The sequence below is a fragment of the Scyliorhinus torazame genome, chromosome 4 (genome assembly GCF_047496885.1).
Source record: "Scyliorhinus torazame isolate Kashiwa2021f chromosome 4, sScyTor2.1, whole genome shotgun sequence".
Lineage (NCBI taxonomy): Eukaryota > Metazoa > Chordata > Chondrichthyes > Carcharhiniformes > Scyliorhinidae > Scyliorhinus > Scyliorhinus torazame.
Window position 1 is genome coordinate 89,545,568 of NC_092710.1, and position 22,400 is coordinate 89,567,967.

A 22,400-nucleotide genomic window follows, 5' to 3' on the forward strand; every position below is an offset into this window, starting at 1 on the left:
CATCTCTGACTGTACATTCTCCATCTCTGGCTGTACATTCTCTATCTCTGACTGTACACCCTCCATCTCTGACTGTACATTCTCCATCTCTGACTGTACATTCTCCATCTCTGACTGTACACCCTCCATCTCTGACTGTACACCCTCCATCTTTGACTGTACATTCTCCATCTCTGACTGTACATTCTCCATCTCTGATTGTACATTCTCCATCTCTGACTGTACACCCTCCATCTCTGACTGTGCACCCTCCATCTCTGACTACACCCTCCATCTCTGACTATACATTCTCCATCTCTGACTACATTCTCCATCTCTGACTGTATACCCTCTATCTCTGACTGTACACCCTCCATCTCTGACTGTACATGCTCCATCTCTGACTGTACATTCTCCATCTCTGACTGTACATTCTCCATCTCTGACTGTACATTCTCCATCTCTGACTGTACACCCTCCATCTCTGACTGTACACCCTCCATCTCTGACTGTACACTCTCCATCTCTGACTGTACATTCTCCATCTCTGACTGTACACCTTCCATCTCTGACTATACATTCTCCATCTCTGACTACATTCTCCATCTCTGACTATACATCCTCCATCTCTGACTACATTCTCCATCTCTGACTGTACATTCTCCATCTCTGACTGTACACCCTCCATCTCTGACTGTACATTCTCCATCTCTGACTGTACACCCTCCATCTCTGACTGTACATTCTCCATCTCTGACTGTGCACCCTCCATCTCTGACTATACATTCTCCATCTCTGACTGTACACCCTCCATCTCTGACTGTACATTCTCCATCTCTGACTGTACACCCTCCATCTCTGACTGTACCTTCTCCATCTCTGACTGTACACCCTCCATCTCTGACTGTACATTCTCCATCTCTGACTGTGCACCCTCCATCTCTGACTGTACATTCTCCATCGCTGACTGTACACTCTTCTTTAAAAATATATTTATTCAAATCTTTCAACAAATTTTTAACAGCCCCCCACCCCCAACAAGAAAAAGATACAAAAACACAACAAGCTGAAATTGTACATTGGATTTCCCCCAAATACAATAACCCCCCATATAACAGTAGAAAACACAAATAGGGAAATCCCCCACCTTAACCCAAACGCCACCCCAAAAGAACCCCCCCCCCCCCCCCCCCCCCCTCTCGGCTCGGCTTGACCCGGGCGTTCACCACCCTGGACATAGTCCTCGCAAAACCCCTCCAAAACCCATCCAGCGCCGGGCACGACCAGAACATATGGCCGTGATTTGCCGGGCTCCCCTAGCACCTCCCACATCTGTCCTCCACCCCAAAGAACCTACTCAACCTCGCCCCTGTCATATGCGCTCTGTGAGTAACTTTAAACTGTATTAGGCTGAGCCTGGCGCAAGAGGAGGGAGAATTAACCCTACTCAGGGCATCAGCCCACAGACCCTCATCTATCTCCTCCCCAAGCTCCTCCTCCCACTTCCCCTTTAACTCCTCTACCGAGGCCTCCTCCTCTTCCTGCAGCTCCTGGTAAATCGCCGAAACCTTGCCTTCTCCAACCCATACACTCGAAATCACACTGTCCTGAATCCTACGTGCTGGAAGCAGCGGGAATTCTCTCACCTGCCGCCTCTCAAACACCCTCACTTGCATGTACCTGAAAGCGTTTCCCGGGGGTAACGCAAACTTCTCCTCCAGCGCCCTTAGGATCGCAAACGTCCCATCGATAAACAGGTCCCCCGTTCTTCTAATGCTCCGAAACCCCCCATCCATCCTTCCCGGGACGAACTGATGATTCTCCCGAATCGGGGACCAAACCGAGGCTCCCACCTCGCCCCTGTGTCGCCTCCACTGCCTCCAGATCTTCAGCGTCGCCGCCACCACCGGACTCGTGGTGTACCTTGTCGGCAAGAGCGGCAGCGGTGCCGTCACCAGCGCCCTCAGGCTCATGCCCACACAGGACGCCATCTCTAGCCTCTTCCCCCCCCCCCTCCCCCTCCATTACCCACTTACGGATCATCACCATATTGGCTGCCCAATAATAGCCACATAGATTCGGCAGCGCAGCCCCCCCTGTCCCTGCTACGCTCCAGAAACACCCCCTTCACCCTCGGGGTCTTATTCACTAACACAAATTCCATGATGCTCCTGCTTACCCGTTTGAAAAAGGCCTTGGGGATCAAAATGGGAAGGCACTGGAACACAAAGAGAAACCTCAGGAGGACCGTCATCTTGACCGACTGCACCCTACCCGCTAGTGAGAGTGGCAGCATATCACATCTTTTAAAGTCCTCGTCCATCTACTCCACCAACCGCGTCAAATTGAGCTTGTGCAGGGCCCCCCAACTCCTAGCTACTTGGATCCCTAGGTACCGAAAGCTCCTTTCCGCCCTCTTCAGCGGTAGCTCGTCTATCCCCCTTCCTGGTCCCCTGAATGCACAACAAAGAGCTCACTCTTCCCTACGTTGTTGGACTGTACACTCTCCATCTCTGACTGTAAATTCTCCATCACTGACTGTACATTCTCCATCTCTGAGAGTACATTCTCCATCTCAGACTGTACACTCTCCATCGCAGACTATACACTCTCCATCTCTGACTGTACACTCTCCATCTCTGACTGTACACCCTCCATCTCTGACTGTACACTCTCCATCGCAGACTGTACACTCTCCATCTCTGACTGTACACCTTCAATCTCTGACTGTACATTCTCCATTGCTGACTGTACACTATCCATCTCTAACTGCACACTCTCCATCTCTGACTGTACACTCAATCTCTGACTGTACATTCTCCATCTCTGACTGTACACCCTCCATCTCTGACTGTACATTCTCCATCTCTGACTGTACACTCTCCATCTCTGACTGTACACTCCATCTCTGACTGTACATTCTCCATCTCTGACTGTGCACCCTCCATCTCTAACTGTACACTCCATCTCTGACTGTACATTCTCCATCTCTGACTGTACACCCTCCATCTCTAACTGTACACGCTCCATCTCTGACTGTACACTCCATCTCTGACTGTACATTCTCCATCTCTGACTGTACATTCTCCATCTCTGACTGTACATTCTCCATCTCTGACTGCACACTCTCCATCTCTAACTGTACACTCTCCATCTCTGACTACATTCTCCATCTCTGACTACTTTCTCCATCTCTGACAGTACACCCTCCATTTCTGACTGCACACCCTCGTTCTCTGACTGTACACTTTCCATCTCTGACCGCACACCACCATCTCTGACTGTACACTCTCCGGGCGCGATGCTCCGCTCCCGCGACTAAGTGCCCATGCCGTCGTGAACGCCGTCGAGGTTTACGACGCCGCAAAACGGTTCCGATCTCGACCGATTCAGGGCACGAAAAAGGGCTAGGATCAGGGCCGCGAGAAACTCAGGGGGTGCGTTGCGAAAGCAGCGTCGTCAGCGCACGCCGGGCATTGGCGCCGAGTAAAAGCGGCGCCGCGTAAATGACACGGGTGGCGCCACGTAACTGGCGTCACACGCACGTGCGCGGGCTGGCCGGCGCCAGCATGCGTGGTTGCCGTCCTCCCCGAGGCCGCCCCACAAGAAGATGTTGGATGGATCTTGCGGGGCAGCGAAGGAAGAGAGGCCGGTGCGCCGATCGGTGGGCCCCAATCGCGGGCCAGACCCCTTTTGAGTCCCAACCCGGTGAAAGAACCCCCCTCGCCCCCCAACAGCACCCCCCCCCCACCCCCCAGCGTTCCCGCGCTGTTCCCGCCGGCAGGAAGCCATCGTCTTCGGCAGGCCGCTCGGCCCATCCAGGCCGGAGAATAGCTGGTGTGGCGGAGAATCGCCATTTTGGATGTCCCGGGCGATTCTCCGGCCTGCACCGCGCAGAACTCGATAGGGCCGTTCTCGCCGCTTGGGTGAATCGCGGGAGGGCGTCGGACCGGCGTCGAGGGGAAGAATGGTGCACCAGTTGATTCTCCCAACCGGCGCGGGAGCGGAGAATCGCGCCCTCCATCTCTGATGTTCACCATCATCTCTGACTGTACACTCTCCATCTCTGACTGTACACATATGGATGGGCCATGGCCAGTGTGGAAGGGGACAGGGTCAGTGTGGAAGGGACACGGTCAGTGTGGAGGGGACACAGTCAGTGTGGAGGGGACACAGTCAGTGTGGAAGGGACACGGTCAGTGTGGAGGGGACACGGTCAGTGTGGAGGGGACACAGTCAGTGTGGAAGGGACACGGTCAGTGTGGAGGGGACACAGTCAGTGTGGAGGGGACACAGTCAGTGTGGAAGGGACACGGTCAGTGTGGAGGGGACACGGTCAGTGTGGAGGGAACACGGTCAGTGTGGAGGGGACACGGTCAGTGTGGAGGGGACACGGTCAGTGTGGAGGGGACACAGTCAGTGTGGAGGGGACACAGTCAGTGTGGAAGGGACACAGTCAGTGTGGAGGGGACACGGTCAGTCAGGGACATGGTCAGTGTGGAAGGGACACAGTCAGTGTGGAGGGGACACAGTCAGCGTGGAAGGGACACGGTCAGTGTGGAGGGGACACGGTCAGCGTGGAAGGGACACGGTCAGTCAGGGACATGGTCAGCGTGGAAGGGACACGGTCAGTGTGGAGGGAACACGGTCAGTGTGGAGGGAACACGGTCAGTGTGGAAGGGACACGGTCAGTGTGGAGGGGACACGGTCAGTGTGGAAGGGACATGGTCAGTGTGGAGGGGACACAGTCAGTGTGGAAGGGACACGGTCAGTGTGGAAGGGACACGGTCAGTCAGGGACATGGTCAGCGTGGAAGGGACACGGTCAGTGTGGAGGGAACACGGTCAGTGTGGAAGGGACACGGTCAGTGTGGAGGGGACATGGTCAGTCAGGGACATGGTCAGTGTGGAAGGGACAAGGTCAGTGTGGATGGGACACGGTCAGTGTGGAAGGGACACGGTCAGTGTGGAAGGGACATGGTCAGTGTGGAAGGGACACGGTCAGTGTGGATGGGCCATGGTCAGCGTGGAAGGGACACGGTCAGTGTGGAAGGGACATGGTCAGTGTGGAAGGGACATGGTCAGTGTGGAAGGGACATGGTCAGTGTGGAAGGGACACGGTCAGTGTGGAGGGGACACAGTCAGCGTGGAACGGACACGGTCAGTGTGGAAGCAACATGGTCAGTGTGGAAGGGACACACTCAGTGTGGAAGGGACACGGTCAGTGTGGAGGGGACACGGTCAGTGTGGAAGGGGTCACGGTCAGTGTGGAAGGGGTCACGGTCAGTGTGGAAGGGGTCACGGTCAGTGTGGAAGGGGTCACGGTCAGTGTGGAAGGTACACACTCAGTGTGGAAGGGACACAGTCAGTGAGGAAGGACACGGTCAGTGTGGAAGGGGTCACGGTCAGTGTGGAAGGTACACACTCAGTGTGGAAGGGACACAGTCAGTGAGGAAGGGTCACGGTCAGAGTTTGAATGTGTATTTTCTGTTGGAGGGTTACAGTCGCGAGTGAAGTATGTCTTGCAGCTCACAATCAGTAGATTACAAACTTGTGTTTGGACAGTTAGCGAACTGGGAGTTGCTACTTCCTTTTGCAGTCAGCTAATTTGTTGTGTTATAGAAGGTTGTTGACATGGTATCATCTATAGAATTGTTAGTCTGCGGATCTGGGTGAGCTGAAATTTCCCCCAAATGAATATTGGGAAAACCTTTTGAGACGACATCATGAATCCTGTTGCATAGCTGCTGACTCCATCCCACTCCTTGGCAACAGTCTGATATTTTACCCAACTGTTTGCAACCTTGGTGTCACATTGGATCTTGAGATGAGCTTCTGACTTCATATACTTATCATCTGTAAACTGTCCATTTCCACCTCGGTAATATCGGATTTGCTCATCCCAGTCACAACTGATCTGCTGGTGAAACCCTCATCCTCTAGTTCTAAATATTCCAGTGCACTCCTGCATGGTCCCCACATTCTTGCGTTCACAAAACCCTTCTGCCTGTGTCTTTGCTCACAGCAGGTCCCCTCCACCTATTACGCTTGTGCTCACTGACCTACATTGACTCCTGGCCAAGCGACAGCTTGAATTTTAAAGCTTTGTTTTTATATAGCTCCATTGCATTGCGCCTCCTTCTCGCTCATCTCTGCAGCCCACAGTCCTCTGGGATTTCTGCATTCCTTTAATTCTGGTCTCTTGAGCATTTCCGATTTTAATTTGCTCCACCAATATTGACCATACCTTTGGCTGCCTCGGCCCTATACATTGGAGCTTCCTCCATACATCTCTCGGCCTCACTATCGCACCTTCCTCCATCAAGATGTACCCCTTTAATCAAGCCTTTGGTCACCTGCTTACGTGTCTCAGTGTCATACTTTGTTTCTTCATGTTCCTCTGAAGTGCCTTGGGATGTTTCATTACATTAAAGGCGTTACAAAAATAAGCTGTTAGAACAGAATCCTAGAATTCCTATTGTACAGAAGGCCATTCGGCCCCTCAAGCCGGCACTGACCCTTCGAAACAGCACTCTACCCATGTCCACTTCACTGTCCACGTCGCCTCATCCTCCATAATCCCATAACCTAACCTGCACATTTTGGGATACGAAGAGACAATTTAGCATGGCCAATCTGCCTAAACCCACACAGACATGGGAAGAACGTGCAAACTCCACACAGACAGTCATCCAAGGCCCTTGTGCTGTGAGGCAGCGTTGCTAAACACTGTGCCACTGTTGTTGAAAGAAGAGGCTTCAGGTTGTGCGCTCATTTTCGGAAACTGTTGTGAACCCTTTGTCTGCTGTATTATAGGGAAGCTAATGCCTGTATTAAATTAAACATGTTAACAGTACTCAAATGGGAACTGATTAACCACTGTGCCTGGAAGATTATCCTTGAAAGAAATCATGCAAATTATAGGTACAGTATCCACGCAGTGTAAAATAGATACTCCAGGGGAAATCAAGTTGCTCAAAACCTGTAATGCCTCTGCTACATCGAACATAAAGATTTTGTCAATCGGTTTAAGTCCTGATCCTTGATATTCTGCAGTGCTCTCAATAATCTGTTCAATTGATACATTGATGAACAAATTGTACAAACTAGCTTTAACTTTCCAAAAGTTTCCAAATGTTCAAGCAGGCCTTGAAATCAGACTTGGACAAAGTCTCACATTCTTCAACATTAAAATCATTCAAATCGAAGTGGCACATTTGATGAAATCCTTCTGCAGCTTGCCCAGTCCCAGACTGAAATCACCAACATGTCAATCGTTAACCATGTTAACACTCATACACTCCATTAACCAACTCCTGCTTATTCTAATTATCTGTGCTCCTGAAAGAGTTATCCTGCTGTGTATAGAATTTGTAAATAATTGTCAAATATTTAATATTTAACTGTACTATGATTTTGTTTCTGATTGAATTGTTTTAACATTCATCCAGCCAACTTTCCAGCATTTTTATATGGTTGAAATCATTAACTGTTTTCTGATTCATGTTTTTAAAGGCATTGCCTTTATGATTTACAATCTAACATTATATTCTTTCTTTGTTTTCCTTTTCTATCCTCTTTCTCTTCCCCCATTGGATACCATGTACTGGCATTAGTGAAATGCAGCACTCTCTTGACAGGGCTAGGAGTGCTAGCACCAACTGTTTGAGACCAGATACTAGTTTACAGTCACCAGAACGCGACAGGTATATCCAACCCTTTATTATCCTTGTCATCTGTGATGATGATCCCATGCTTCTTTCATTCTGACCTTGTAGGATTCCTAGATTTGTGTCATGTTCACACTGTGACATTGTTTGCAATGTTTTCTGCCTTTTTTTTTGCTTAGACCAATCCTCCAGCCTGAACCGTTTAACCTCTTGCCGTTGTTTGCATTCAAGTGCTTGTCATTCCAATAGTTTTGACTCTCCTTTCCTCTTCCAGTTCTGTGATTGTGCTTCGTTGAGAGCCTTTCATATGTTGACAGTGACAATGCTTATCAAATCTCAGTGACTAGAGTTTAAAAATCAAATAGGAATTGGAAATTGGAACTTCTTTTGAAACATTTTCTAACATCATATTGCCCTGACAGTTCTCCTAAAAGAAAAAGTGTATAATTCCTGTTTCTGCTGCAATATATTTAACTGACTTTCCAAGATACCCTTTAAATGATTTGATATATAACTTGGGCTCATTGAGTTAAACATTCACTATTGTACTGAGCGAGATTAAGTCCCAGCCACTATTCTTGGTCTGCGCTTGGGTGACCTCAGATGAGACAACAGAATGAAATAGTTAGTCAGATTTCCTGCTCCTGAGAGCTCCTGTTAACCTCTGCTGGAAAGTGTTTCTGTGTCTGGGCATCAGCTGAAGACAGAGTGGGAGTATAATGTCCAGAAGTTCAATACCTCAAAACCACTCATGGTGATTGTCTAACCTCACAGTTTCAACACAACCATTTTGTGTTGCAACAGAAAGTGTTTAGTACGGTGACTGGGGCCCAGTGAAGCTCCATGACAGTTTCCATAGGGCACTCCCAACTCCCAATGTAACTGAGGCACAAGCCCTGCAGAAATGGCCTGAATGACATCCAATTGGCTCTGTTTCCCAACTGCAGGTAGGATTCCAAACACTTGTTGGATGTAATCCAGGAAGTTTTATCACATATCCCGCACTGTCCTGCCCCAACACTCCTGCCATTGATTGCTTAACATGTCCATCCTCATGGCATTCCACCATCACTGGCATTACGACACCCTAGTGCACCCTAGCGAGTGCACGGTCAGTTCCAGCCGCACTTACCCCAACATCAGTCAATTCACCAATAATTTGTGTTTTCCGAAGATCTTTAACCCTAGACTGCTCTAATGAGTTACAGACACCAGATTTATAAGGAAAACATTAACAAATTGTTTATTAATAAGAGGAAAATATGAATACATAAAGAACTAACAGAACAATGGTCCTATTCCCTAAACCCCCTCCCACCCTCCACCCAGACATACACAAGACAGACAAAAGTAAGGGTCAGAAACGATTGAAAAAACTAGGTTTAAAGGGAAAAGTTTGAAGTGAGTCTTCTCTGCTGTGGTTCTGGCCTCTGGAAATAGATTTTCAGGTTGGCGCAGTTCCATCTTTCTGCCACCAGAGGGAGCTAGGTAGCAGATGTTAAGGTTAATGCAATTCCAATTGCCAGCCACCAGATAGTGCACTACACAGGATCTTCAGATCAATGTAATTCTGCTCTTTGACCACCAGATGGAGCTTCCATCTCCTCGTGAATTAACTGAAATTAAGAGACTTTCCCTTGCCTGATTTCTGTGCAGAACTCTGGCAGTCTTATCACAAATGCTGTCTCCTTAAGCTTCAGTTTTGGAGCTCTTCGCACCCCTGAGACATGGAGTTAAAAGGTTACCGACCTGTGGAAAACGGCTGTCAATTTCCCATTCAAAGGATCTCCTTACCAATTCTGATGGCTTTCTGTGTCCTTTTAAACAAAAAGTCTCCACAGATTTAGCTAGAATGCCTCTGAAATTAGTCTGGCAAAGAGAGAGAAGGAGAGAGAGAGTTTTCAAGCTCCTTACTAGCTGGCTTTCTTCACAGAACTGAAACAAAAGATGACCCACCTTTTCTGACTCGCTCTACCAATCCCAGGCAACAATAGGAAAAGGCCGAGAACTCTGCATTCACCAATTCACTGCTTGCCAACTCCATAAAATTGACATCACCGGTTCTGCCACAGAGCCTAAAAGGATGGTTTGGGTCAGTCCATCAGAGGCGGGGTGTTCCAGCTCTGTCTAAAATCTGTAGTTTAACAGAAATTCAAAATGGTACAGTAATGTTGCAGCAGCAAACCAGAAGGCAGGCAGCTGGTCAGGGATAAAAAGGGATCACAAGACAGACAAAAGGTTTTACAACAATGTTCAAACACTGGTCAATTAGAATGCAAACAAACACTTATTCAGCCTGTAGGATGATTCAAGAATGCCCGATCTGCTACATTTTTATACAAACAAAAGTGTTCACAAAATGTTATTGTCTCAAAATATTTTGTTGTTCAAGAGATAAAAGCAAATTACTGTGGATGCTGGAATCTGAAACGAAAGAGAAAGTGCTGGAAAATCTCAGCAAGTCTGGCAACATCTGTAGGGAGAGAAAAGAGCTAACGTTTCGAGTCCGATGTCTCTTTGTCAAAGCGGAATCTCTTGTTCAAGAGATTAATGTTTAATTCCTGTGGCTGGACAAGAATCCTGAAGGATTGGCAATTGTACTGAATGGGTTCAGTCAGAAGTACCTTTATACAGTTAGCAAGAAGAATAATTTGAACATTTCTGTATTACTGCCGTTTGTGAAATTTTCCACTATTTAAACACTGCAGTCATCACTTCAACAACCATCCAATATTCTGGAGCACAGAGCAGGTCATGATTAAATCACTTTGCTCGTTACATTGTTGTAATAATTCCAGGAGACGCAGGCTAAAGGCAAAGCAGATTTATTTCCGAACATAAATTAAGCCACGGCTGCAGCTTACAAAATAAATGTCCGGGCCCCGGACTGTAGCAATCTGCTGTTCCAGGTCAGGGGGTCAATATTTAATTCCCGCTGGTGAGCTATTGGGCAGGCCTCCACATACTCAACACCGAAACTCATATTCCGCGAAGCCCACGTGGAGCTCAATCAGCAATCCCCTTGATCTTCGTGAGGGTTATAATACTTCTCAAGAATCCTCATTAATGCTGAAAATGAAGCAGAAACTTCAATTTGTTTCGCTTGTCACATTTATTTTAGCTGAGGGAATGTTTGCTTGTTGAGACGGATTTTGGGGGTTCATTCATTGATGAGATTTGCACACTGTCATTTCACCTTGAGTTTGATTCCAAATTTTTTTAATGATTCAATGTCTGATGTTCCCTGATTCCTGGGAATGTTTTGTGCAAAATAAGTTAGGACAGCCTGAATCTAGGGGCAAGATTTTCAAGCCCCACCAAGGTCAGGATTGGAGGCAGATAGAGCCCGGAAATACTGGCACTAGCCGACCTGTTGGCTTCTTGCCCACATTAGGGTGGGCAGTTGTTAAGGGCCTTGTTAAGTTAAGGAGGCCAACTCGGATTTCCCAATTGGCCTCCAGTTTCCGGGTGCAACAAGGGGACTTCAACTACTAAGCAGCAGCCAGGAGTGGGGAGGTGGTCATTGTTTTTGGCAAGTCTACAAACTCTTATCTGCCTGCTTGATAGTGATGCTGCCAAGAGTCTCCCAGTAAAGATTTATATTATGAAGAGAGGTTGGGTAGGCTTGGGTTGTTTTCGCCTGAGCAGAGAAGATTGAGGGGTGACCTGATCGAGGTGTCCAGGATTATGAGGGGACACAAGGGGGACATACGGTGGATAGGGACCAGCTGTGCCCCTTAGTTGAAGGGTCAGTTATGAGGGGACACAAGTTCAAGGTGAGGGGCAGCAGGTTGAGGGGGATTTGAGGAAAAACATTTTTACCCAGAGGGTGTGAAGGTCTGGAATGCACTGCCTGGGAGGGTGGTAGAGGCGAGTTGCCTCTCACTCTTTAAAACGTACCTGGATGAGCACTTGGCACGTCATAACATTCGATGTTATGGGCCAAGTGCTGGCCAATGGGATTAGGTTGGCTGGTCAGGTGTTTTTCATGCATCGGTGCAGAGTCTATGCCAAAGAGCCTCTTCTCTGGTGTATTGTTCTGTGATTCTGAAAGGAGTTATAAACATACAAAATAGGAGCAGAAGTAGGCCGTTCGGCCCATCGAGCCTGCTCCACCTTCAATAAGGTCATGGCTGACTGTGTTTCGAAATCTTCACTCTCATCTACACCCGATAACCTTTGATTCCTTTGTTCAACAAGAATCTATCTACCTCTGCCTTAAGAATATTCAGTGACCCTGCCGGCAGCACTTTCTGTGGCAGAGTGTTCCAAACGTACAACTCTTTGAGAGAATACAAGCACGATTTAATGGCCCCATTGCACCCTCACTGGGCGAGATCTAGATTAACATATTTAAATGAGCCATATGTTGGTACCGTATTCTCACGGGCTCGAGGACTAATGGCCTCGCCTGGGAGACTTGGCCATGGTGCCGTTTAGCACAGGTCCACACAAATGTGGACCAGGAGTAACGGCACCTGGTGTAGTCTCCCATGCCATTAGTGGCCCCCAGGTGGTCTGACTCTGGGCACAAGGTACATGGTACTCTCGCTGGCACCCGGGCACCTTGGCACTGCCATCCTGGAACCTTGGCACTGCTAGGATGCCTGAGTGGCAATGCCAAGGCTCCCGGGTGCTAGGTTACCTGTGCCAGGGGGCGCCCTGTCCTTAAGGTGTGAGTGGGGCTCGAGGATTCCCTAAGGTAAATGTGGTCAGTGGGGAGGGGGGTCCGGAGGCTGCACAAAGAACAAAGAACAAAGAAATGTACAGCACAGGAACAGGCCCTTCGGCCCTCCAAGCCCGTGCCGACCATGCTGCCCGACTAAACTACAATCTTCTACACTTCCTGGGTCCGTATCCCTCTATTCCCATCCTATTCATGTATTTGTCCAGATGCCCCTTAAATGTCACTATCGTCCCTGCTTCCACCACCTCCTCCGGTAGCGAGTTCCAGGCACCCACTACCCTCTGCGTAAAAAACTTGCCTCGTACATCTACTCTAAACCTTGCCCCTCTCACCTTAAACCTATGCCCCCTAGTAATTGACCCCTCTACCCTGGGGAAAAGCCTCTGACTATCCACTCTGTCTGTGCCCCTCATAATTTTGTATACCTCTATCAGGTCGCCCCTCAACCTCCTTCGTTCCAGTGAGAACAAACTGAGTTTATTCAACCGCTCCTCATAGCCAATGCCCTCCATACCAGGCAACATTCTGGTAAATCTCTTCTGCACCCTCTCTAAAGCCTCCACATCCTTAGTGGAGGAGCAGAGGGGGGTGGGTGGTTGAAAAATCGGTGGCGCCCCGACATGTGAGTCATCTACCTGCACTGATGAACTTAGCTTGTCAGTGCAGGAATGATGTAAGTGCAGCTCGGGGTGCATTCCCAACAAAACAACATGTTAGATAGCAGGGTCATTCCCGGCGCTGCAGGTGCCCAGAAACACCCCGCTATACACGTCCAAAATGAGACTCTCTTTCTGCATGTTAAATTTACTCTGTAGCTAATCCCGTGCCGTACCTGTCCTGGGAGAGTTTGATGACGACAGTGTAGAGGGAGTTTTACTCTGAAGCTAACCCTGTGCTTTCCCTGTCCTGGGAGTGTTTGATGGGGACAGTGTAGAGGGAGCTTTACTCTGTACCTAACCCCGTGCTGTACCTGTCCTGGGAGAGTTTGATTGGGACAGTGTAGAGGGAGCTTTACTCTGTAGCTAACCCCGTGCTGTCCCTGTCCTTGGAGAGTTTGATGGGGACAGTGTAGAGGGAGATTTACTCTGTATCTAACCCCGTGCTGTCCCTGTCCTGGGAGAGTTTGATGGGGACAGTGTAGAGAGAAATTTACTCTGTATCTAACCCCGTGCTGTCCCTGTCCTGGGAGAGTTTGATGGGGACAGTGTAAAGGGAGTTTTACTCTGTATCTAACCCCGTGCCGTACCTGTCCTGGGAGAGTTTGATGGGGACAGTGTAGAGAGAGATTTACTCTGTAGCTAACCCCGTGCCGTACCTGTCCTGGGAGAGTTTGATGGGGACAGTGTAGAGAGAGATTTACTCTGTAGCTAACCCCGTGCTGTCCCTGTCCTGGGAGTGTTTGATGGGGACGGTGTAGAGGTAGTTTATTCTGTAGCTAACCCCGTGCTGTACCTGTCCTGGGAGTGTTTGATGGGGACGGTGTAGAGGGAGTTTTATTCTGTAGCTAACCCCGTGCTGTACCTGTCCTGGGAGAGTTTGATGGGGACAGTGTAGAGAGAGATGTATTCTTTATCTAGCCCTGTGCTGAAACTTGTTCCAGCAGAAGTAAACTGCATCCAGTAAGATTCAAATAGTTAAAGTTGAAGTGAACCAGGGAAGTGGAATCACTATTGTTCCAGTTGGATTGAGTTAAACCAGTAAACAAGTCAACTGGTTCCACTCAGATACCAATGTCCCTGCTAAAGCCAGGGGGACAAGCAGGGATTGGGACCTGCTATTTTCAGTAAGACCAGTTGGTATTCCTGACTGGCTTTAACTGATTTTCCTTGAGGAACGTCTCAGGTTGACCATGCTTCCAGATCTCACCCACCACTCTTAATTGGACAAAGAACCTGGTTCTCTGACAACTAACTGGCCACCCTAGTCAAACCTCCAGGTCAGTGACTGTTTCCCCCTCGGGGTGAGTTCGAGATCCGGAAAGAGATACAACTCCACTTCCCCAACTGCCCACCACAAAGCAAAAGCTCAGCCCCAAGGTCTGAGTAGGTTTGTATTCTAATACAATGCAGATATTAGTGCTGCTCTTGGGATCATGTTCTGAGGCAAGGGGTGATTACAAGTCTTTGCTATGCATCCTCAAAGAGTTTAATGATGGTACTCAGTTCCCAAAATGTTCAATAGTTTCCTGCTCTTATCACCCATCATCTTGATGGTCACAGCAGTTTCAGGATTTATTCCCATAACACCTCGATCAAAATTGGATCTAGATTTGTGTAATTTTAAATCTTAACATTTGGCTGCCAACTCCTCCCAAAAGTTCTCAACGTTCAATAATTCTACGTTGCTCCCTCAGAATTCTTCAAATAGCTGAGATTTCAGCCTTGAAACCCGGAAATATCTGGTCACTGTATGATTGCGCTCATGGTGTGGAATTTATAGTTTGAAGACATGTGTGTGGGGAGTCATTAGCATTGATTTTTATTTGCACCATACTAACAGATGGATTTAGCTGTGTCTACTCAAACAAAGGGAAGAGTGACTGTACATGTCACCAGGAGTGAAAATGGTCATTCTCTTCAGCCTGTATACACCAATTTGGATGTTTTTTAAAATTGTATAAAAGTCACTTGGGTCCCAAGGTAAAAGCACATTTCAATAAAGTAACAGAAAATGTTAAAAGAACATTACCAGCAAAGCATCACTACGATTTAAACTCAGTCGAATGTCATTATGGTTGTTAGCATCTATTCGCTGCTGCCATATAACAGAACTAATCATAGGAGCAATCTCTTGTTCAGCCTTTCTCAATGTTGCCAGTGCTGTGTGCAATTTTCAGATCATGGATCAGGTTTAATCCACTAAATTCCTATATGGTGGTACACACATGTATTGTATATCTGTGCTTTGCATCATGATACCATTAAGACCAGATAGGTAACTAGTAAAATAATCAATGATCCTACAAAGGGTGATTCCTTACGTTTGAATGGTGGATCTGGCTCAGGGCAGACAGGCTCCAGGAACTCCAATTTACAACATGAAAGGGTTAGTGGAAGAATCAAAAAGGTCCGACCCATTACACTGAGCAGCATCAGACTCCCACTGTGGAACTTTCTTGTTGTCAAACAGACTGCTGACATTCAATGCCATTGCAAGAACAGCCCCTCGGCTGATGCACTGGAAGATTGGTAACATCTTGTGCCCAACAACCCAAAAGACAAGGAGATCATAGAATCATAGAATTTACAGTGCAGAAGGAGGCCTTTCAGCCCATCGAGTCTGCGCCGGCCCTTGGGAAGAGCACCTACTTAAGCCCACACCTCCACCCATCCTCGTAACTCAGTAAGCCCACATAATCTACAGATATAATTAGCAAATATAAATTAAAATGGGTATTTACTTTGTGACAAACATCTAAGTAGAGTGATCTATTCCAGAAAGAATAAACTCCAATTTCCTCGTACCGGAGAAGAATTTCACAGGAGATGAAACAAGATATACATTAAAAACATAAGTCAGTTCCTATCAACTCACTAATTACCATCTGTCATCATAGTAAAGGCTTCTCTTCCTCCACGTTCTGTGGAGTTTTTATTCTACGTTGGCTGTGCTTGATCCTTGAACAGAGCAATTCCGAAGCAATCAGCTTGTGTGGAGATGTGTGATTTCCTTTGAAAGGCAATATTTGGCTTTAATCTGAGGTGAAATGCATGGAAGCCATCCAGAACTTTCTGAGCACTGACCAAGGTACAGGCACCCTGGCAGCTTCTTCCTCCCTCACTCTTAGCTGCTTTCAATTGATCACTTTTATTATGCTTTGCAAAGTTGACAGGGCTTTGATGTTTTCTTGTATTGCTCAGCGGTAAACAGCCACCTGGAACAATGCCCCAGCTAGGGAATGGTTTTGTAACATGTGATGGTGATCTGCTGAGACACAATCTATCCACTGAAAAGAACAACTGGATGTCAAACAATGTCAAGCTAGTAATTCTCTTCTGAATGCTTTCCTTGTTCCCTGACTGCATTCTCTGGCATCCGTCACTTTTGGTCAGCCAGTGTTTTGGGGCCTTTTGCTGTTACCAGCCTGACCTAGTATGACCATCCAGGGCCTCGACTTGAGCAGATTGGTTACTAGGAGAACCAAGCTTTCTGAAAACTTTTCTATTGAATAATCCAGAGACTTCTTTAATATTTATCGTCTTACCCAGTGGTCATTGTGCACAAGACTAAATTTTCACTGACCCATTCATCTAATGAACAATCACAGTTACACACTTCCAATACAGATAGACAGGTACTTACACAACATACGTTCGGCACAGTTTGTTTGAAGAAATAACAATAATACTTGCATTTGAAAATGAAAGACAGAATCTGGTGGTAGGAATAAGCAAACACAAAGTGTCACAAAGAAAGTAGACTTGGAGAGCCAGCTTGACTGCTTTCAATGATATGTGGGCGACGCTGGCTGGCCCTGCATTTGTTGCCCATCCCTAATTGCCCTTGAGTGGAGTGGCTTGCCACACCACTTCAGAGGGCAGTTAAGAGTCAACCAAATTGCTGTGGGTTTGGACTCATATATAAGCTAGACCAGGTAAGGCTGACAGAACCAGATCGGTTTTTATGACAATCTATTCATGTTGACCGTGACTGAGACAAGCTTTCTATCCTAGATTATGAATTGAATTTAAATTCCTCCAGTTTCTGTGGTGGGATTTCATCATAGAATCCCAGAGAATAGTTTTTTTATAAATTTAGAGTACCCAATTCTTTTTTTCCAATTTAGGGGCAATTTAGCGTGGCCAATCCACCCACCCTGCCCATCTTTGGGTTGTGGGGGAGAATGAGCAAACTCCACATGGACAGTGACCTAGAGCCGGAATCGAACCTGGGACCTCGGCGCCGTGAGACAACAGTGCTCACCACTGTGCCACCGTGCTGCCCCTCAAGAATCCCTATAGTGCAGAAGAATGCCATTCAGCCTCTCAAGTCTGCACTGATCCTCCAAAGGAGCACACTACTACTTATGCCGACACCCCCACTCTATCCCCAACTAACCTTTTTTTTGTACACTTAAAGGGCAATTTATCATGGCAAATCCACCTAACTTGCACATCTTTGGACTGTGGGAGGAAACCGGAGCACCCGGAGGACACAGATAGACACGGGAGAAGATACAAACTCCACACAGACAGTGAGCCAAGGCCAGAATTCAGCCCGGGTCCCTGCGCCGTGAGACAGCATGGCTAACCACTGTGGCGCTCGATGTGTGTCTGTGAATGTATGTGTGTGTGTCTCAAGGTGTGTATGTGAGAAGATCTGTCAAGGTATGTGTGTATGAAAGACCATGTGAAGACATGTGCATGAAGACGAGTGTGTGTAAAGGTATATGGGTGTGAAGGTTTGTATGTGTATGAGAGAGTGAAAGTGTGGGTTTAAGTGTTGTTTGTGTGTGTGAAGCGATGTGTGTGTTTGTGTGAAGCGGTGTGTGTTTGTGTGAAGGATCGTGTGTGTACATGCGAAAGGATGTGCATGTGTTTGTATGTGTGTGGTGAACCACTGTAATAGGAGATGTAAGGTAGGACCTGCACTACAGGTTCGCCGGTAACTCCTGCAGGCTGGCTCCGCCCACGAAGAACTGTATAAATATGCATGACCTCCAGTGCCCTGCCATTTCGCCAGCTGCAGCAGGAGGCCACACATCTGACTGTAATAAAGCCACAGTTGTACCCAACTTTAGTCTTTGCACAATTGATCGTGCATCAATTTATTACAGTCAGATTTTCCACAGAATGGATATCAGAATTAAGCCCGATCGCCTGCAGCTGGATCCTCACTCGCCCGACGCCAGGAAAGACTTTACTCACTGGCTAGTATGTTTTGAGGCCTACATCAAGGCTGCGGACCCCGAGCCAAAGGAGGCTTAGAAGATAAACGTTCTGTACTCCAGACTGAGCTCCAGCGTTTTCCCATTGATCTAAGATGCCACGGATTAAACAAAAGCAATGGAACTCCTTAAGGAACACTACGCACCGAAGGCGAACACGCTCTTCGCCAGGCATGTACTCGCCACCCGCTCGCAACTACCTGGTGAGTCCATCGAAGGCTTCTGGTGGGTTCCAATTCCACTCGTCCGGGACTGTGACTGTCAGGCCGTTACGGCCGCCGAACACGTGAATCTCCTCATGCGCGATGCCTTCGTGACGGGGATTGCGTCGGACCGCATCCGAGAACGATTGGTGGAAGGGGCCACGCTCGAACTGGCGGAGATGAAAACCGTGGCGCTCTCCATGACGGTCGCATCCCGTAACGTACAATCGTACCTCTCACACCGCGCTGCCCACCCTTCTACTCCTTCCTACCCCTCCTGGACCCCGCCGATGACCTCCTCAGCCGGGGCCCTGCCTTCGCAATACGCCTGCGCCGCACGCTGATCCACGCACCCCGGGGGTCCCCGCTGCTACTTCTGCGGTCAGCAGAAGCACCCCCGCCAACACTGCCCGACCCGCACTGCAGTTTGTAAAGCCTGCAGTAAAAAGGGACACTTCGCGGCTGTGTGCCAGGCCCGCGCAGTCGCTGCGATCGCGCCCGCTATTGCCCCCTCCCCCAGGCCAGATGTACAATGGGAGCAGCCATCTTCTCCTCCTGGGTCCATGTGCGACCAATGGGCGCCGCCATCTTGTCCCTCTTCGGCCACGGGCGCCGCCATCTTGTCCCGACCCCGCAATATGCGCACCATGGGCGCCGCCATCTTGTTTCCCACAAGGTCCCCGGACATCCCGACATCGGAACCGCACACGCTCGCCACCTGAAGCATCCGATGGCTACCCACAGCTCGCTTCGATGACGCTGGACCAACCTCGCCCGCACAACCTGGCCACCGCGTCGACGACGGTTAAAATCAACGGCCACGCAACCTCGTGCCTGCTGGACCGAAAGCTTTGTTCACCCAGATACGGTAAGGCGCTGCTCCCTCGCGGTCCAGCCTGCCAATCAAAGGATCTCCCTAGCCTCTGGATCCCACTCCGTCCCGATCCGAGGCTTTTGTACAGTCACCCTCACGGTCCAGGGCGTAGAATTTAGTAACTTTCGCCTCTATGTCCTTCCTAATCTCTGCGCTGCACTCCTGTTGGGCCTGGACATCCAGTGCAGCCTCCGGAGCTTCACCCTCAAATTCGGCGGGCCCTTACCCCCCCTTACCGTTTGCGGCCTCGCGACCCTCAAGGTCGATCCTCCCTCCCTTTTTGCCAATCTAACTGCAGATTGCAAGCCCGTTGCCACTAGGAGTAGACGGTACAGCACCCAGGACAAGACCTTCATCAGGTCCGAAGTCCAGCGGCTGCTTAAGGAGGGTATTATCGAGGCCAGCAACAGCCCCTGGAGAGCTCAAGTGGTAGTGGTTAAAACTGGGGAGAAACACAGGATGGTCGTGGACTACAGCCTGACCATCAATCGGTACACGCAGCTCGACGCGTACACCCTCCCACGCATATCTGATATGGTCAATCAGATTGCGCAGTACCGGGTCTTCTCAACAATTGACCTGAAATCCGCCTACCACCAGCTCCCCATCCGGAAGTCGGACTGGCCATACACTGCCTTCGAGGCGGACGGTCGCCTCTACCACTTCCTTAGGGTCCCTTTCGGTGTTACAAATGGGGTCTCGGTCTTCCAAAGAGAGATGGACCGAATGGTCGACCAGTACAGTTTGGGGGCCACCTTTCCGTACTTAGATAATGTCACCATCTGCGGTCATGACCAGCAGGACCACGATGCCAACCTCTATAAATTCCTCCGCACTGCCACTCTTCTCAACCTGACCTACAACAAAGAGAAGTGTGTGTTCAGCATGACCCGGTTAGCCATTCTCGACTATATAGTCCAAAACGGACTTCTCGGGCCCGAACCCGACCGCATGGAACTTCCACTGCCCCAAGGCCCTCAAACGCTGCCTGGGGTTCTTTTCCTACTACGCTCAGTGGGTCCCAAACTATGCGGACAAGACCCGCCCACTCATTCAGTCCACCCAATTCCCCCTCGCGGCCGAGGCTCAACATGCTTTCGCCCGCATCAGAGCAGACATCGCCAAGGCCGGGATGCGCACAGTGGACGAGTCACTGCCTTTCCAAGTAGAAAGCGACGCTTCCGACGTCACCCTTGCCACCACTCTAAACCAGGCAGGCAGACCCGTGGCATTCTTTTCCTGCACCCTTCATGCCTCTGAAATTCGACACTCATCCGTCGAAAAGGAGGCTCAAGCTGTCGTTGAAGCTGTGCGGCATTGGAGGCATTACCTGGCCGGTAAGAGATTCACTCCCCTTATGGACCAACGGTCGGTAGCCTTCATGTTCGATAACACACAGCGGGGCAAGATCAAAAATTATAAAATCTTGCGGTGGAGAATCGAGCTCTCCACCTATAATTACGAGATCTTGTATCGCCCCGGTAAACTCAACGAGCCCCCAGACGCCCTCACCCGAGGTACGTGTGCCAGCGCACAAGTGGACCATCTCCGTGCCCTACACAACAGCCTTTGTCACCCGGGGTTCACTCGATTGTACCATCTGGTCAAAGCTCACAATCTGCCCTACTCCGTCGAGGAAGTAAGGACAGTCACCAGGGACTGCTAGGTCTGTGCGGAGTGCATGCGCGCACTTCTACCGGCGAGACCGTGCGCGCCTGGTGAAGGCTTCCCACCCCTTTGAACCTCAGCGTGAATTTCAAAGGGCCCCTCCCCTCCACCGACCGTAACACGTACATTCTCAGTGTGGTCGATGAGTACTCCAGATTCCCCTTCACCATCCCATGCCCCGATATGACGTCTGCCACCGTCATCAAGGCACTCAGCACCATCTTCACTCTGTTCGGTTTCCCCGCCTACATCCACAGTGACAGGGGATCCTCATTCATGAGCGATGAGCTGCGTCAGTTCCTGCTCAGCAGGGATATAGCCTCCAGCAGGACGACCAGCTACAACCCCTGGGGAAACGGGCAAGTAGAACGGGAGAATGGGACGGTTTGGAGGGCCGGCCAGCTGGCCCTACGGTCCAGGAACCTCCCAGCCTCTCGCTGGCAGGAGGTCCTCCCTGGCGCTCTGCACTCCATCCGGTCACTATTGTGCACCGCCACTAATAACACACCCCATGAACGTGTTTTTACCTTCCCCAGGAAGTCCACATCCAGGGTGTCGCTCCCGACTTGGCTCGCAGTTCCAGGACCAGTCCTTCTCCGTAGGCATGTCCGACTCCACAAGGAGCCAACCCTCAATATGCCTACATTGAGTTCCCCGATGGCCGCCAAGATACTGTCTCACTCAAGGACCTGGCACCGTCAGGTTCCACCCCAGCATACACACCCCACCAATGCGCCCCCACCCCCTCACCTCCCACCGCGCCGCCAATATTGACCCCACCAGACCACCCCCCCTCCCCTTTTCCGCACAAGAGAACGAAGAGGACTTCTGCATGCTCCTGGAATTCCCCGATGACTGGCCAACATCAGCACCGCCATCGGTGCCACCTCCACCACCGCCAGCACCGACTTCGCCGCCACCGTTACGCCGCTCCCAACGAAGCACCAAAGCACCGGACCGGTTGAACCTTTGACGGACTCTGGACTGTCAACATGGACTTTTCTTTCCCTACCACTGTACATAATTGCACAAATTGTATATAGTTTCACGTCACCCCCGCCGGACTCATTTTTAACAGGGGGTGAATGTGGTGAACCATTGTAATAGGAGATGTAAGGTAGGACCTGCACTACAGGTTCGCCGGTAGCTCCTGCCGGCTGGCTCCGCCCAGGGAGAACTGTATAAATATGCATGACCTCCAGTGCCCTGCCATTTTGCCAGCTGCAGCAGGAGGCCACGCATCTGACTGTAGTGAAGCCACAGTTGTACCCAACTTTAGTCTTTGTGCAATTGATCGTGCATCAATGTGAAGGTGTGTGCGTATGTGTGAATATGTTTTTGTATGAAGGTGTGGGCATATGTGTGTGCGTGAAGATGCCTGAGTGAAGGTTTGTCTCTGTGTGAAGGTGTGTATGTGTGTGCATTTGTGTGTG

The 22,400-nt window shown here is 49.4% G+C and overlaps 1 protein-coding gene across 5 annotated transcripts in view; it reads left to right on the forward strand.

Annotated features, from left to right (window-relative positions):
- Window positions 1-22,400, forward strand: part of rims1a (regulating synaptic membrane exocytosis 1a) — a 1,446,068-nt gene that overhangs the window by 1,165,029 nt on the left and 258,639 nt on the right. For all 5 annotated transcript variants that reach the window (XM_072498344.1, XM_072498345.1, XM_072498346.1 and 2 more), the window contains one exon: window positions 7,595-7,684. In XM_072498344.1, coding sequence (XP_072354445.1) covers window positions 7,595-7,684 — 90 coding nt within the window. The remainder of the gene's footprint in view (window positions 1-7,594; window positions 7,685-22,400) is intronic.